The sequence below is a fragment of the Onychomys torridus genome, chromosome 7 (genome assembly GCF_903995425.1).
Source record: "Onychomys torridus chromosome 7, mOncTor1.1, whole genome shotgun sequence".
Taxonomy (NCBI): Eukaryota; Metazoa; Chordata; class Mammalia; order Rodentia; family Cricetidae; genus Onychomys; species Onychomys torridus.
The window spans coordinates 17,416,589-17,434,219 of NC_050449.1; the positions used below are offsets into that span (position 1 = coordinate 17,416,589).

The window sequence follows — 17,631 nt, forward strand, 5'->3', positions numbered from 1 at the left end:
TCTAGGTGTGCGTTTATATAGATGTTTAAAGATGTGTGCTCAATATGCCGTTCATTTGTGGGATAAAAAGATATGAATCTCATGTACCCCACGCTATCTTAGAGCTCTCTGTGTAGATAAGGATGATCTTGGACTCTTGATCTTCCCACTTCTATCTCTGAAATGCTGGAATTCCACATGTGAGCTACCATGCCTAGCTAACAGCTTCGAAACTAGTGCGTGAACAGTGGTCTAGACAACTCTTAACTGTTGAAAGCATTTGTGAGACTTAAATACAGTCTTCAACTTGACATTTAAAATACTGATACTTTTGTAATAGTGATATTTTTTCTTTTTTGGCAACAGCATCTCATATAGCCCAGGCTGGCCTGAAAGTATGCAGCTAAGGATAACCTTGAAATTCTGATCCTCCTGCTTCTACCATTCAAGTTTGAGGATTACAGGCATGTGATACCACCACCTCCTCCCAAAATTATTGTTGTTGTTTTCTATGCTGCAGAAATAGCAAACATTCTGTCACCAAGGTACATCCCAGGCTCTCAACCAATTATTAATAGTGACTAATCTTACTAAAACATGCCTAGATACATATATATCATCAGTTGATTTTTTTCCCTTTTAAACAGGATTTCACTGTGTATCCCTGGCTGACCTGGAACTCACTGTAGACTTGGCTGTCTCAAACTCATACAAATCTATTGCCTCTGCTTCCCAGGCTAAGATTAAAGGTGCATGCCACTGCACCTAGCTGATTATCTCTTGAATCTTAAAAATGTTTTGTTTTTTCAGATAGAAAAGCACTGTTGTATAGATGGACTTTTCTTTTTGGGCCACTAGCTCACTAAAAATGACACAGAGGCTTATTATTAATTATGAAGCTTGGCCTTAGCTTAGACTTGTTTCTAACTAGCTCATATAAGTTAAGTTAACCCATATTTTTAATCTACGTTCTTCCACATGCTGATTACCTCATCTCTAATATGTCCATCCTGGTTATTTTGAGTCTGGATGGTGACTCTGCTCTTCTTCCTCCCAGCATCCTCTCTGCCCTGAGAATCCTGCCTAGCTATTGGCCATTCAGCTCTTTATTAAACCAATCCAAGTGACACATCTTCACAGTGTACAAAAAGATTGTTTCACAACACAGTTGTGTTTGTATTTGGGGGATTTTGTTCTTTGGGGGTGGGTATTTGTTTAGTTTTAATTTTTTGTCTCTGTAGCCCTGGCTTTCATGGCACTTGATTGACTGATCTTGAGCTCAGAGATCTTCCTGCCACTGCCTCCCGAGTGCTAGGATCAAAGGTGTCACCAGCACTCCCAGCTACAGTTTGTTTTTAAGATAAATAAGGTCTTGCTATGTAACCCTGGGCTGCTACTCCCTTGTTAGTCCAGGCTGGCCCCAGACCCCACGGTCCTCTTGCGTTAGTCTCCTGAGTTCTGAGGTCGCACAGCCTGCATTCTGCTGTTACTGGTGGTTTTCTTTGTATTTAGTCTCAAATGTCAAGATGACATTAACCTTGAAAGTGTCTTGGATGGTGCTTTGATATTATCATAAAATCTGTCCTTGTGAAGTTCACAGTGTGAGGTGTTTAGAGTGTTCTTGTACATTATGTCATGTCTTATTAGACTTTGACCACATGGATAGCTTGAAGCTGAACAATCTGATATAATATTTATGGATCATAGTAATATGACCTTTTGATATTTAAAATAGCTTTTCTAAAGATATTTGTAAGTTGTAAACAGAACCTTCAAGATACTTTCCATTTAATAGCAATTTGCTTCACCTGGCATCTCTGTTGTTTCTTTGTTTTGATTTTGTTTACATCACAGAAAAGCTTCACTGGCCTGAGCATGAACTTGCTAAGAAGTCCGTTCTAAATGCAGAGAAGGTGTTGATCATTGACGGCAAAAGAAGCTTTTCGAGTTTGTCCTCTGGAGTGCTCAAGGACACTTTCACAACTGGAACCAGTAGTTACAATGTTCTACTACAGAGCAAAGAGGAGAGAAAGCACCATTCACAAAAGCAATTTTCCTCTGCCTTCTCCAAAAGACGTAGAAAGCCCAGCAAATCTCCTAGTTCCTCTCATAGCAAAGATCCTCACAGGATGACAGCCCTGGTGCCTGTGACAAGCAGTGGTACTTGGTTCTGCCTGGACAGGCAGTCTGCTGTTTGTGTCACTAGTTCAGTACCAAGTCCTATAAAGTTTACCCGTGATATCTCTGTTACAGGGAACGGCCTAACACTGCCACCTAAACCGAAAAGCAAGGCCAGCCGCCACAACCTCACCTCTCTTCCAAAGTCAAAGCAGCAACCTCAGCTGTGCAGAAGCTTTGAGAAGGGAGACGACCTTTCTGGGAAGAAACTCTGTATACTAACCGCTATAAAGCCGACGAACCTGGAGAAAGAAAAGCTGAGGTTCTTCAGGTCGGATTATACTTACAACCCTCAGTTTGAGTATGCCAATCCCACTCTGCCAGGCGTGTTAGCCAAATACAGCAACGCCTCCGACCGGTTTCTTAAGCAGGTAAAATGCCACTTCTGTAGTAGCATATCCTCATTTTGTAGCTGAAGCAATTATCTAACATTTTATAAGCAAAAAGAGATAGCTTACTGTCCTCTATGATCAACTCCCACCAAGGATGTGACAAGAAATTTGCAAGTGAGTGCTCTTGCTCACCTATATGAGAACCATGTTGCACTAATCAAAATCTACAGACTCTACACTGTGTTCTCTGACTTAGCAACCACTTGTGATTCTATGCTTTGATTTGGAAGTCATGAACTTGTGGCTCATTAGCCCACAGATGAGGGTTAGGTAGACTGCACTGTTTCTGTTTTATAGTCAGCTTTTTCCCCCTTTGGGGTATAGGAGATCAAACCCAGGGTCTTGAACATGCTAGGCAATTGTTCTACACTAACATCCCTTCACGAACGTACTGGACACAACATCTGGTAACCCAAGCTAACCTCAGATTTACATCATGGCTGAAGAGATCCTTGAACTCCAGATCTTCCTGCTTCCACCTCCTAAGTGCTGGCATTGGGCTGGTGAGGTGGCTGAGCAGGTAAAGGTGCCCGCCACCAAGTCTAACACCCCCAAATCAGTTGAACCCCAAGAAACACAAGGTTAGGGAGGAGAGACCTGACTTCTGCAAACTGTCTGCCAACTCCACATGCATGTGTGTGTCTCCCCCACATACAATATTATTAGAAATAAATAAGGAGTGTGCTCTTGTACATAGCTTGTAAAGCTTTTTTGTTGTTGTTGTTGTTTGTTTTTTGAGACAGGTGTTTGTTTGTTTGTTTTTCGAGACAGGGTTTCTCTGTAGCTTTGTGCCTTTCCTGGAACTTGCTTTGTAGACCAGGCTGGCCTCAAACTCACAGATATCCACCTGCCTCTGCCTCCTGAGTGCTGGGATTACACCGCCAGGCATTAAAGCTTTTAAAATGTCTAAGATGATATAAAATATGCTTTGCATTTTCCTTGGTAGAAGAGCTCTTTTTCTCTTGCCTTTGTGTTTTCAGTGAGCACTCACCTTCTGTTTGTTGTTCAGACAGGATTCCAAATGACCCAGCCTGGCCCAGAGTTCCTGTGTAGGGAAAATGACCTTGACCTTCTGATTGTCTGTCTGCTTACGATACTTATGAGTGCTAGGTCTCAAACTCTGGGCTTTGAGCTTCCTAGGCAAGCCCTCTACCAACTGAGCTACATCCCAGGCCTGCTCTGCTGTCCTTTTAGTTGGCAGTCACTCTTATGCCCCCACCCTTTTTTGTAGATTATGTTATTGGGTAGACTTATAAATTTAAGTTCTATAATTATAAAAATACTATTCATTTATCTCCCCTCAGTGCTGAAAATGTTGACTGAAATTTATTATTCTTTAGTATGAAGCCCAGCATACAGCATCCCTGTGCACTGGGAAGGCAAACTCCATATCCCATCAAAATGAATTCTCTATTACTCCTCTGGAAGGTAGTTGGCACTAGTTGGCCTGTAGCTCACTTCCATCTGCAGGCAACTAAACATACTTGAACTGCCCTCTGCTTCTAAATAGCACCAGTAGTCCTAGCTGGCTTGTACCTTAAATGCCACAAGCAGGGACATGTTCTCAGTCGATTCCAGATTTGCTCTCTAAGGCACTTGAATTAAATGAAAGAAAAATCACAGAAGGTAGGAAAATATGCTTGAAATACTCTTCAGGATCTGAGTGAGTTATAATATGCCGTCACACATCTTCCCTGCCCAGCCCTGGAAAAGCTTCATCCTAGGAAGAGATCTCCAGGACTGAGCAGCAGTCTCATGAGCTCCACAGCCTGGGTGCTTCCGAGGCAGGCTCTCTGTTGTTGGAGGAGGGCTATGGTCCTGAACCGAAGAGTAATAACCCTGCCAGAGTGAGCCAAGATGCCACCTAGACTCTTGACTGTTCCTATTGGTCTCCCTATCAATGGTCAAGGAGTCCTGGGACTCAGCCACCAGGGCATCCAGTGTGGGCAACAGAGTGTAAGCCAGCACAGAGCCTAGTGAGCCCTGCCTAGACAGGCTAGAAACTTGGGTATCCTCAGTTTTCCTGCTCTTGGGTATATTTAAACTTACCAGAAACCTAGGGGTGGGTGTGGTGGTTCAAGCCTTTAATCCCAGAGACAGAAGCAGATGGAGCTGTGAGAGTTCAAGGCCAGCCTGGTCTACATAGTGAGTTCCAGGACAGCCAGTGCTATGTAGAGAGACCAAAAGCCCTGTCTTTTAAAAAAGAGAGAGAAGAGAAAAATCAAGTCTTTAAATTATACCTCTCTCTAGATGACATACTTTCCTATTTAGAAAATCACAAATCTTTCACAGATACTTTAACATAATAAGGCTAATAGGTTATCTAGAGGTTACTATATCGCATGGGCATTTAATATACTACATAGGAGAAGTGGGGCCATATCTCAACCTAATGACAAAAAACGATTCTCTTATGTCAGAGTTGGAAGTATGACATTGATGAATGTCTCTGCATGTTGACCTGTGGAAGCAATATTAGCATGTGCTCCAACAGTTTTCACTGGGAAACCACCTGAGTAGATGCTTGTTCTGTTGAGATGTGATGGAATGGCATGCACTGGTATGCTGTTTATAAACAACCTGGTAGCCATCACATTCTCATGTCCACTAACCTTTGTATACACCCAGTCTAGCTCCATCCCTGTCCACACAGACTAGAAGAGGAGATCCAAGGGCCCAGAGGAATGGGCTATGCCTGACTTTGGCATATATCAGAGTGTCCTCAGTGTCTAAGGTCTGTTCATTCCCTGGGCTGCATATGTGGATAGGTAGAATGGTTTTTAAGTATTTGGGCTGTCTCTTTTATTATAACGTAATCATAGCCTGCATTTATGTTATGGAAAACTTATTATTGGCGTTTCCATTACCCTAGTCTCTCCTGCTTTCCACATTGTTGTCAGGGTCTTTCTAAGGTTCAGATCTGGTCATGTCACTTTCCTTCTGAAAACATTTCAGGCTTCCTTAAAACTTACCTTGAAACCAAAAAGCTTTAAAAAAAAACAAAAAAAACCCCAGATTTTTAAAATTTATTATGTATACAGTGTTCTGCCTGCATGTTTGCCTAAAGGCCAGAAGAGGGCGCCAGATCTCCTTACAGATGGTTGTGAGCCACCATGTGGTTGCTGGGAATTGAACTCAGGACCTCTGGAAGAGCAGTCAGTGCTCTTTACCTCTTAGCCATCTCTCCAGCCCACCAAAAAGCTTTTAACAAATCTTACTTTGTTGGGGCACTCAGATCCCCCAGTGCATGTGTGGAGGTCAGAGAACAATGTGTAGAAGTCAGTTTTCTTCTACCGTGTGGGTTATCAGGCTTGGTGGCACGTGCCCTTCCCTGCTGAGCACTGTCGCTGACCCTAAGTCCAAACTGCAAAACCTCCCACCAAAGTCAGGTCTGTACTCTCAGAGCATCTTGTACGAGTACCCACCATTTCACTGATGCCTTGTTCCAGCTGTCAGGTTCCTTTTCTTTCTCCTAGCTATCCCCCAATTACTAGCAGAGTAGGCCGCACACTCCAGCTGTCACAGGCTGATGTGCTTCCTGCCCCAAGCCTCCTAGGCCAGGCCTCACTTTCTTTGACTCCTGTATGTTGTAACAGTAACCATCCCCTCTGCATGTAATGTCTCTGTTTCCTCTAATGTCCTAGTCTGCTTGCATTTTTCTATGGTTCACAATGCTTTCTTTGTAACTGCACTCAGAGTGTCGTGATATGTGTCTATGTGTCATCTCTGCCGGCCTAATGGCAGGAGAGGAACTTAGACTCTGAAATATGAAAGCAATAGTGATTGACACAGGAGTTGACATAAGCTTGAATAAGGGCTAGACAAATATTTATATACTATTAATTCATGGAGTCTATTTAATGATCAAAGGAATTTATTTGGGGGTAAATTCACAACCACAGGAGATTTATCGTAGGGTCTCGGAAAGCTGAGCTATGTCCCATGCTGAAACACTTGGTCCAAGATCTCAGCATCCAGAACCACAGATAGCTAAGAAGAGAGGGTGTAGGTGCATCCCCAGTCTTTTTTGTTGTTGTTATTCCACTTCTAATGTCCTCTACTTCCTAGTTTATGAATCCGTATACGTTGCCACAAATCTTTTTTTTATAATTTATTTTTATTTTTATGTGCATTGGTGTTTTGCCTGCATGTATGTCCGTGTGGGGGTATTAGACCCTGGAGTCACAGGCAGTTGTGAGACACCATGTGGGTTCTGGAAATTGAACCTGGGTTCTCTGGAAGAGCAGTCAGTGCTCTTAACCACTAAGCCATCTCTCCAGCCCTGCTTCCCCAGTCAGTGGCCTCACCCCAGTCAGGGGCCTCACCCCAGGAGCACCTACCTCAAGGTCACAGGCAGGTGTAACAGCTACAACTGCCTCCCTAGAGGCAGTGCTTCAGGGCCTGGTCCAAACAGCTCTCCTCTACAGTATACACCTATATACCCAATACAACAGCCCTTTATGCACAGTGGGCCCAATTTTTAGTGACCCATGGTCAGCTTCAGCCTGCATACATGTTTGTATGTTTGTTGTCAGCATAGTGGTTTTTAAAAATTAGAGTGTAAACGTGCTCTCATGTTAGCTGTCCCAAGTATCTTACGCAGTACTTTACCCATGGTTACTGCTTACATTGAATACCTTGTGGTGTGGCCCTACTGTGGGCCATGCCATGTAAGTTCCTTGTCACATCCCTTCAAATTTGGCTGCAGTGATCAGATTAAGCAATTACAAGTCTTTATTTTCTAATTTATAGCCAAGAAACAGTAACCACTATTGGAAAAGTCATTTAGGTTTGAAATGCTGCTTTTCGTTGTGAGAATACCAGAGAAAGCGAGCGCATGTGGTTGTGTATCCTTCACACAGGTTGTGTTAATTTCCCAGGCTCACTTTGCACTGTTGTCTCGACAGTGGTTTATTAAAGTATTTTAACTCTATGTAATCGAATGTTGTCTGAACTTGCTTGAGCATGAAGTCTTTAAATATAACCATCTCTCAGGAAATGGTTTAGATAGCATTGAGGTAAAGAAAAAGACTTGAAGGCTGGGGAGGTAGCTCAGTCGGTAAAGTGCTTGGCGCTAAAGCATGGACGTCTTGCGTTTGGTCCTCAAACTCATAGTCACAGATCTCTATAGCTTACTGGCCAGCAAACTGGAGAAATGTGTGAATTCTGCAGCCAACAAACAAAAACTCTGGTGGATAGCTCCTCAGGAATGACACCAAGCCTAGGTGTGTATGAGCACGCGCATGTGCGCGCACAAACACACACACACACACACACACACATAAAAACACACACACACTCACACATACACACACACTCACACATATACACACACATACATACAAACACACACATACAAACACACACACTCACACACATACACACAAACACACACACACATAAAAACACACACACTCACACACATACACACACACTCACACACATACACACACACATACATACAAACACACACATACATACAAACACACACACTCACACACACACATAAAAACACACACACACTCACACATACACACACACTCACACATATACACACACATACATACAAACACACACATACAAACACACACACTCACACACATACACACAAACACACACACACATAAAAACACACACACTCACACACATACACACACACTCACACACATACACACACACATACATACAAACACACACATACATACAAACACACACACTCACACACATACACACAAACACACACACACTCACACACACATACACACTCACACATACACACACACACACACACACACACACACACACACACGATTAGCTTTTTGAAGTTGTGCATACTAGCCACCCTAGCACTCATGAGGCTGAGGCAGCAAGAGGTCTGATATGAGCCAGCCAGGGCTGCTGTTCTGGTTTCGTTTTGTTGCTATGATAAAACTCAGACCAAAAGCAACCTACAGGAGGAAAATGTTTCTTTTGGCTTATGGATTCAGTTCGTCACTAAAGGAAGTCAGGGCTGGAACTGGAAAGCAGGCCTGCTGGCTGTTCCATGAAGCATTACTCTAACCAGGCAACTTGCTTACAGCTAAAGGAATACAGCAGAAACAGCCCAGGTCTGCCTGCCCAGGGAATGGTGCTGCCCAGAGCAGGCTAGGCCCTCCCACATCAGTTAGTGATGACGACATTCCCCACAGACGAGTCCACAGGACAGTCGACTTTAGGCGGTTCCTCTCCCAGGTGGCTCTAGGCTATGTCAGGTAGGCAGTCAGAGCTAACCAGGACAGCCCAGGGCTGCAGTTCAGTGTAGAGTTCTTGCCGACAGTGCATGAGGCCCCAGTTCATGACCCAATATAGCCAGAGGCTTTTTCAGTTAAAAAGAATTTACATGTGGTGTTTTGCCTGCATGTATGTTTGCATTGTGTATGCTTGGTGCCCTCAGAGACCACAAACTTGAGTTACACACCGTTGTGAATTGACACATAAATGCTGGGAATCAAACCGAGGTCCTCTGCAGGAGCAGACAATGTTCTTAACCTCCGAGTCATCTCTCCATCCTCTTGCCATAATTTCTTTAAAGGCTGGGTTTAAGGGTTCAACACCTATAATCCTAGCACTTGAGAGGTGTAGACAGGATCATCAGAGGTTCAAGATCATCCTTGGCTACATAGCTCAAGGCTAGCCTGGGCTGTGCTGGTTGGTCACAATTGGACTATGCTTGTAGCCCCAGCACTTGAAAGACTAAGATAAATTGATCTATTAAGTCTAGGAGTCTGAGAAGTTGTTCAGAGTTAAGGAGAAAATTCTTAGAGTTTGCAATTTTCCAAAAGGAAGGAAATGGAGTGTTGAAGTCAGATATTAACAAGGTGGTAAAGACATTGCTTCTAATGAAAAAGTTAGAGGGCAAAATATTTGCCCCAAATTCTAAAATTAAAGACTACAAGTTCTGACCAATTCAATGCTGCTTAGTGATTTGGGAAGTAGGTTACAAAGCATGTTCATTTCCCCATCTCCACTGTGTCCTTACAGCAGTTCCGTAAGGTAAGTAGGGTCAGGACTTGACATCTCCACGTTGCCAGCAAAGAGACAAGCCTGGGAAAGGCAAACCTAACTGTCCTCTTGCACAGGGTCCCCTGCCTGTGCACCAGTGGCCCTTGTGTATGCAGGTTTTCATGGAAGGAAATTGCACTTGAGAGGGGAGATTGGTTGGTTAGTACATGGCTGTGGAAGTTGCCTGTGACTGATGATCTGATTTTCAAGTTCATAAACCTAAAACAAAACCAGCAAGTAAACCAAAAGCAGATCAGTTAACAGACAGAGGTTTTCAGGAAGTTTGCCATCTCCTCAAAGACAATGGTGACATTTTATAGAGAAAAAGATTCCATTTTATAGGTGAATTGCGTAAATGTCTTGTGCTAGTTTTAACCGTACAATGAACTTCAAAATGATGACCACAGGCTGCTGTTGTTCAGTAGTGACTAGAGGTTCTGGTTTCTCCACATGTTCGTCAGCTTTTGTAGTGGTGGTATTTGTTAGAATTCCTAGCCACTCCCCCAGCTAACATGATCCCGAGTGCGCTGTCCAGTACACAGGCAAGTCTACCCAGGGCCCTACGTACGACGTAATCCGTGGGCTGTGCATGCATAGCATAACCACAGAAATTCATATGTGCATGTGCGGGGCGGGGCAGTGGGCGTGGATGAGTGGACACCTATAAAAGCAGGTTCCACTTATTTCTCCCCTCTCTTCCCACACAGTCATTCCATAGGCCTATGCACGTCTTTTCTGTTCCCTTCCCTTACTAAAGTCTTATAGTGGGTTTTGTCGTGCCTCGTGGTAAACAGTGCCGCTGAATAAATTACAGTGTTCAGGTTTTGTTCTCTCCTGTGGTCAGCCAAATGGACATGACGTAGTATCTTGTTTGCTCTTCATTTTTCATCTTTTGGAATTCTTGTCTGCCTGCCATCAGTAAGAAACTTACTAACTTCTAAAAGAGTCTAGGGCTTGGAGAGATGGAGCACTGGATCCTCTTCAGTTCCCAGCACTCACATGGCAGCTCACAATCATCTGTAACTCTAATTCCAGGGGTCTGATGTCTTCCTCTGGCTTCTGCAGGCACAGGCCCACATACGTGGTGCACAGACATTCATAGAGGCAAAAACACATTAAAAATAATATTTTTTCTAATTAAAAAGGAAGAGAAAGTGTAAATGCCGTCTGGAAAGTTTACTTCTAATTATAAAGTTGAGCTGCCTTTGAAACTTGACAGTGCACTTTGACTTGTGTGGTGGGATGCCTTGGCATCCCACATCTGTGTTAGAACGTGGCCACTCAGGAAAATGGAGCCTGGTGGGGTGCACATCCCTGCAGTCCCAGTTTGGGAGACAAAGAAGGAGGGTCAGGAGTCTAAGGCCAGCCTCAGCTGCATGGAGCCCTGTCACCAAGAAGGGAAAGGAAACAGGAAACCTGGCCTAGTCTTCTATTCAGTCATACACTTTACCTTTTGACTCTGGGGGCAGAGAGTCTAACGTTCAGAATTACTGGTGACAGGAAGAAGAAAAACAATTTTTTTTTTTGAGAATGAAATGTTTTTCATCCGAGCAGATAGTAAATACTGTTCTCTGCAGATGCTGCATAAGATGTTTTTGTTGTTGTTGTTGTTGTTGTTTGTTTCTTTTTAAAGACATGGCCGTGTGTAGCCCAGGCTGGCTTCAAACTTGAAGTTCTGCCCTTGCCTCCCACCTCCCCGCATGCTGGGCTTGCAGACCCTTCTGTCTGTTTTGTTTTATTTAGTGCGATACTGCATCAGATCCGAGACTCCATGTGTGCCAGGCAAGGGCTCTACCAACCAGGATGACTCTGCAGCCCCAATATTTGGTGTTAAATATTTAAAGAAGCTTTTGGAAAACATCAGTGTAACCCTGTATAGTATTGCTGCCCCCGTGGTGGTGTTGGACAAGGCAAGATGAAGTGGAGGGAGTGGTGTACCATTTCATAGAAAACTCACGCCCCCTCATTGCGCATGCGCACGCACACACGCACATGCACACGCACACACACACACACACACACACACACACACACACACCACTATTTGTACTTACTCTTTGACAAGAATATCAAAAATATAAGGAACACCTGTGCCATAAGCAGATAACCACATTTTCCTAAGTAAACAGCTCCAGAGAAGCAATTTTTTTTTTCTGAAATTAAGTACATGCTTTAAAAAAAAAAAAAAGCTGTAGTAGGAATAATAAAGATTTAAAATATGTAGAAAGAAAAGTATTTGAAAGTATAAGCATAAATTACCATAAGATTTTAACTTCCTTTGGTCCTGTCACCCCAGTATGGAAGGGATACTTACTGTCTTCTGCAGTTTCTAAAGCCAGTTCCCACATTCTGTTCACTGTTTGATATGTAGGTGACGGTCACTGCTAGACTGGGGTATGTAAAGTATCTTGGTGAATTTGGTTTTAATCATTGCTAATTTGTACTTTTAATTATCTGGCTGTCACACAGCAGTCAGCCTATGGGGCCCCTGAGCTCTTGCCTTAAAAAGCAGGTTTTGAAAGCTGGCATTGCTGTCTGACACCTGTAATCCCAGCACTCAGGAGGCAGAGGGAGGCAGATCTCTGTGAGTTGAGACCAATCTGGTCTATATACGTAGAGTTTCAGGGAGACCCTGTCTCAAAACAACAGTACCAAAAAACAAACAAGCCAAACTCAGGCTCTGATTTAATAGACATAAAGATGAGCAGTGGCCTTAAGGTTTGCCTTTAGGGACAGCCTGGCTACTCCAGTGCCACTGGCCTGTGCCACACAGAATAGCAAGGCCTACTGAAGTGATTTTGTGTTGTGATACTTTATGGTGCATTCCTGGTTCATTGGTGATGTGCCTTGAGTTACACTTTGTGATGGGAGTCTTCTCCTACTGATGTGATATGCCAAGTGGTTCATAGTGCTGATGAGAGTGGAACCGCGTCAGTGAATGAATGGGATGGTCTCCGTGTCCTGACAACAGAGGCTGACTGCCTTTTCTCAGCTACGCAGTAGATTATCACTCACCCACACCCACCACTGAGTCACACCTTCAGTGATGTGCTCACAGTCACACACCTAGACTGTGGGAGACAGACTTTTGTAGCCAGTCCACAGCAGCCCAGAAATTAGATTTCTTTTCATATATTTTCTTAAGGATTTATTTTTATGTGTATGCATGGTTTTAAAAAAAATGTACTTATTTTTATGTGTGTGTGGGTGTTTTCCCTGTAGGTATGTAAGTGCACTTCATTCATAGATGCCTGCAGGGGCCAGAAGAGGATGTTAGGTCCCCTGGGACTAGAGTTACAGATCATTGTGGGCTGCTGTGTGAGTGCTGGGGGCCAGACCAGGACCTCTCAAGAGCAGCCAGATACAGGGGGAGTTTTGTTTGTTTTGTTTTCTTTTGAGACAGGGTTTCTCTGTGTAGCTTTTCACCTTTTCTGGAGCTCACTCTGTAGCCCAGGCTGGCCTCGAACTCACAGAGCTCCACCTGCCTCTGCCTCCCATTGCTGGGATTAAAGGCGTGCCACCACCGCCTGGCGGGAATTTCTGAATTTCTTTCCCAAAAAAATCTTTGAAGAACAGGTTTCTTCTGATTTACATTTTTCTTTCCTGTGGTTTTCTTGGCGGTTCTGATAATTTGTATTTATTACCAGATTTGTAATTAGTCTTCACTTTGTCTGTGTATATTTGGGAAAAACATCTCAATCTTTTAAGATGATGGAAAGTAGATGGTACATTGCCCTGGGTGAAAGATGGGAATATTTTAAGACTGTTATTTTTGTTTTACTATTATTGTTCTTTTTGTCCCAAAAGAGTATTTCTTTTTTGTTTGTTTTGTTTTCGAGACAGGGTCTCTCTGTGTAGCTTTGGTGCCTGTCCTGGATCTCACTCTGTAGACCAGGCTGGCCTTGAGAGTATTACTTTTTTTTTGTCATCAGAGTAAAGGTAGCTTTGGACACTTCAGTACTGGTGGCCTGATGTCTGAATTTCTTTCTGATCAGTACTTTTGCTTGCCTTTAAAATAGGATTTCCATGCTACTTTGTGAAAAAAAAAAAGATGCATACAAATGGTACACAGACATACATGCCGGCAAAACATCCATGACACAGAGTAGATAGAGAAATAGATGCATTTTGAGCAGATTGTATAGATTGTTGCAAAGGACTGATTGTTTTGTGTGTTTTTAAATCTTTGAAGCTTTTTTTTTTTTAAATCTAAATGGTACTTATAACGTATTAACTGATCTGGAGACATACTTTATTTATCCTGGAGTTCTGCCAAACCACCATGTATCTTGTCAAGGAGCCAGGATCCTCTTTACCCAGCTTTTTCTAGCAGCAGGTGTAGGCATGATGTGTGGCTTTAGCCACTGCTCTGGCTGAAGACACAGAAGACAGGAAAGAAGAGCGTTTCTTTTGCAGCCCTTGCCCCTTTTCATCTTTATAGCCAGTCTCACTGTGGAGCCCTGGGAGGACCTCACTGTGTAGACCAGGCATGCAATGCTGTGCCAGGACCTCACTGTGTAGACCAGGCATGCAATGCTGTGCCAGGACCTCACTGTGTAGAGCAGGCATGCAATGCTGTGCCAGCGAGAAGAGCACTTGTAAATCTGTGAAAGTCAGTGGGAACTGTTTAAGCTTAGAAAACTGCACAGCTGGAGTTGCAGCTTGATTCAGTAATCAAGAATGTGAACAAGTCTTGACCAATAAGGTCATGATTAGCCTGGTCTCAGAGTGGCTGAGCTGTTCACTGTCCTCATCTCCCTTTCTTTACAGTCCATCAATATTATGGCGCTGACTTTACAGAAATATGGAAGTTATGAGAAATTCGAACAAGCTACTGGTGGTAGCTTATTGTCTAAAACTCGAATCTGGAGTCATGTTAGGAAGTACATGGTGAAGGAAGGCTGCCTCGGAGAGGTACGGGCCAGAGGTGACCTCGGGGACCTGGCTGTGATGTTGGCACTTGCTCAGTGTCACACATGTGTTTTTCTGCAGGTTTTGTTTATCAGTCCTTTTAAACTCATCAAACTGGCTTCTTGCCACCTTCCTTTTGCTCTTATTGACATTCTTATATGTGTAGCTTAGGGTGTTTTGTGAGTTTCTCAGGAGAATTACTGAATTTGCTACAGTGTTCTCTTATTGATAGTCTCATTCACAGTCTCAAATCCTTGGCACTGACGAGGAGCACCCCCCCACACACACACACACAAGCGAGGGCTTTCCAATCCCTGTGTGGGCTCTGGAGCTCAAGCACCTTTGCCCACTGAGCCACCTCGTCACCCCTTTCCTTAGTAAAGGACTGAGATGTGAACTCAAGGCCTCGGGTAAGCACCACCTTGAAGCTCTACTCCCCTTCCTACTTTTGCTCGAGACCAGCTTTCACGGAGTTGCTCAGGGTGGCCTTGAATTCTGTCTGCCTTGTTCCTCTCGCCTTGGTCTCCTGGTCCCCACTGTACCCTTTCCCTCACCATCACGCTCAGCTGTGTTTGGGAGCACACATTAGAGTTCTGTCTTCCTCAGCACAGCTAGTTACTTTTTTATTTCATATTTATTTATTTATTTATTTATTTTTTTTTTTTTTTTTTGAGACAGGGTTTCTCTGTGTAGCTTTGTGCCTTTCTTGGAACTTGCTTTGGAGACCAGGCTGGCCTCGAACTCACAGAGATCCACCTGCCTCTGCCTCCCTAGTGCTGGGATTAAAGGCGTGCACCACCACCGCCTGGCTTCTTTTTTTTTTTTTTTTTTTTTTTTTTTTAAGACAAGGTCTCTTTTTAGTGTTAACTGCCCTGGAACTGGCTATATAGACCAGGGTGGACTTGAACTCACAGAGATCCCCCTGCCTCTGCCTCCTGAGTGCTGGGATTAAAGACATGTGCTACCACAACCAGACTCTTCACATTCTTTTCAATCCAATAAATGTCCTTAAATTCTCAGAGGGTTAAAATTAGAAGGTTCAAATGTGACTGGATATACATTTCATCAACTTAGTTTAAATCAGTTTAGTTAATGTATAGGCCCATTATTTTCTGTAAAAACTTTCTCCCCCTTCCCATTATATATTTGTGTGTGTGTGGGTATGTGCATGTTATATAGTCATATATTTATATGTGTATTGTGTGGGAACATGCATGCCACCGTGTGTATGGTGCTCAGAGGACAAGGGCACAACTTTTGGGAGGTGATTCTCCCTCCAACATGGTGGGTTTGGAGAGCTTGGGTTGTCAGCCTTTGTAGTGAGTGCCCTAACCCACTGGATTGTCGTACCAGCCCCATGTATGTGTTTTTTCTCTACCTAGATTGTAGTTCATCTCACTGAAGACCTGCTTTCCAGGGCATCCATGACCGTAGTAAATGGATGCCCAACTCTAACCATCAATATTTCTACTGCGAGAGAGCATTGGCTGGAGGGAATGCTGAGGCATGAGATAGGTAGGGACAGCCCTTTCCACTTACTCATTTTACTATCAAGAATTACCTCAGGCTGGGCGGTGTTGGCGCACGCCTTTAATCCCAGCACTCAGGAGACAGAGCCAGGCAGATCTCTGTGAGTTCGAGGCCAGCCTGGACTACCAAGTGAGTTCCAGGAAAGGCTCAAAACTACACAGAGAAACCCTGTCTCGAAAAACAAAACAAAATAAAACAAAACAAAACAAACAAAAAAGAATTACCTCAAAGAAGTATTCTTTCAGAGTGTGTATGTTTTTTTAGTAAAAATTCATGAGGTGGTTAAACTTTACTTGGATTGTATATCATTTCAAATTATAATTTTAGAACACTATCTTGGAAATTCATTTCAACCCTTTGGGTTTTAGTTCTCCATCTGAAATTGAGGAGGTGCACTCTTAGGAAAGAGGCAAAGAAAAGGTAAAGTTACCCTTCTCTGGTTAAAGACTTGGAAAAGCAGTCAGGATTAACACACTCCATGGCTGCTGCTCCACAAGCCACTGAACTGGAGGTTGGCTTTCTGGGAAGGAAAAGTACATTATTTCATTAGAGGGATATTTATTGTCCTCAGCTCTTCAGCATGGCTTAAGGTGAATCCACTTTGCTACAGGGTTGTCCCTGTAGCCCAGTGATTGGCTGGCCCAACTAGGTTAACTCCAGTGTTTTGGGTAGCTTGAAATGTTAGGTCTGTACATAGGGCGAAAGGTGGAGTCCATTCTTGTGACCAAGAAGAAATAGCTTTATGCTGCTGTAGCACCAGATCCTCCGATGGAGGCTGAAATCCATCCAGGAGATGGACTACAGTCAGAAAAGGGATATAACCCATTCTCCATGGAATTCGGAAGACCCAGTTCCAAAGCTGCTCGCAGAATGAACTGATGTCTGGACTGGAGATTCAGGCCTACCCCCTTGTACACTCTCAAACAGTGCTGTCCAGTTTAGGCTGAGGCAAGAAACCAGCACTTCCTTCTGCCATTTCTGTCCTCCAGTCAGGACAGGACCCGGATCATTTTCAACTTATGGCTAGAGACACCAGTTGAGGCCACATCCCTAAACTTCTGCCTTATTTCTGTCTTGGTTCTCATCATTTCCACCTTCGGAAGAGGTAGCCCTAACTGCTATCAGGAAATTTGGGCTGATAACAGAATATGTTTCCTTCCTGCTAGGGCCCTTTTTTTTTTTTTTTTTGGTTTTTTGAGACAAGGTTTCTCTGTAGCTTTGGAGCCTGTCCTAGATCTCATTCTGTAGACCAGGCTGGCCTCGAACTCACAGAGATCTGCCTGCCTCTGCCTCCCGAGTACTGGGATTACAGGCGTGTGCCACCACCCACCAGGCTTAGGTGGGGCCTTTGAGTCAGCACTTGGGGTACCCTCCAGTGGCACTATCTGGGAGACAAAGTGCATCGGTGCTTTCATTTGGGTTTCTGACTGGCCCTCGGGGAGAGTGGGCCTGTGGGGTAAGCACAAGAACGGAGTCTGGGAGATGTGAGATCGGAGCCTTTTGAGCAGAGAAAGATTGCATCCCACCAGGAGCAGGCCTTAGAACAGAGCTCCAAATTGCAAGCCCTATGCAGAGAACCAGGGAGGCAGGACAAAGGATA

General features: G+C 43.8%; 1 protein-coding gene across 4 annotated transcripts in view; it reads left to right on the forward strand.

Moving 5' to 3' along the window:
- Nucleotides 1–17,631, forward strand: part of Kiaa0895 (KIAA0895 ortholog) — a 54,624-nt gene that overhangs the window by 26,563 nt on the left and 10,430 nt on the right. For 2 of the 4 annotated variants that reach the window (XM_036192141.1, XM_036192140.1), the window contains 3 exons: nucleotides 1,834–2,528; nucleotides 14,361–14,504; nucleotides 15,884–16,016. In XM_036192141.1, coding sequence (XP_036048034.1) covers nucleotides 1,834–2,528; nucleotides 14,361–14,504; nucleotides 15,884–16,016 — 972 coding nt within the window. The remainder of the gene's footprint in view (nucleotides 1–1,833; nucleotides 2,529–14,360; nucleotides 14,505–15,883; nucleotides 16,017–17,631) is intronic. The other 2 variants (XM_036192142.1, XM_036192143.1) reach the window with 2 other exon arrangements.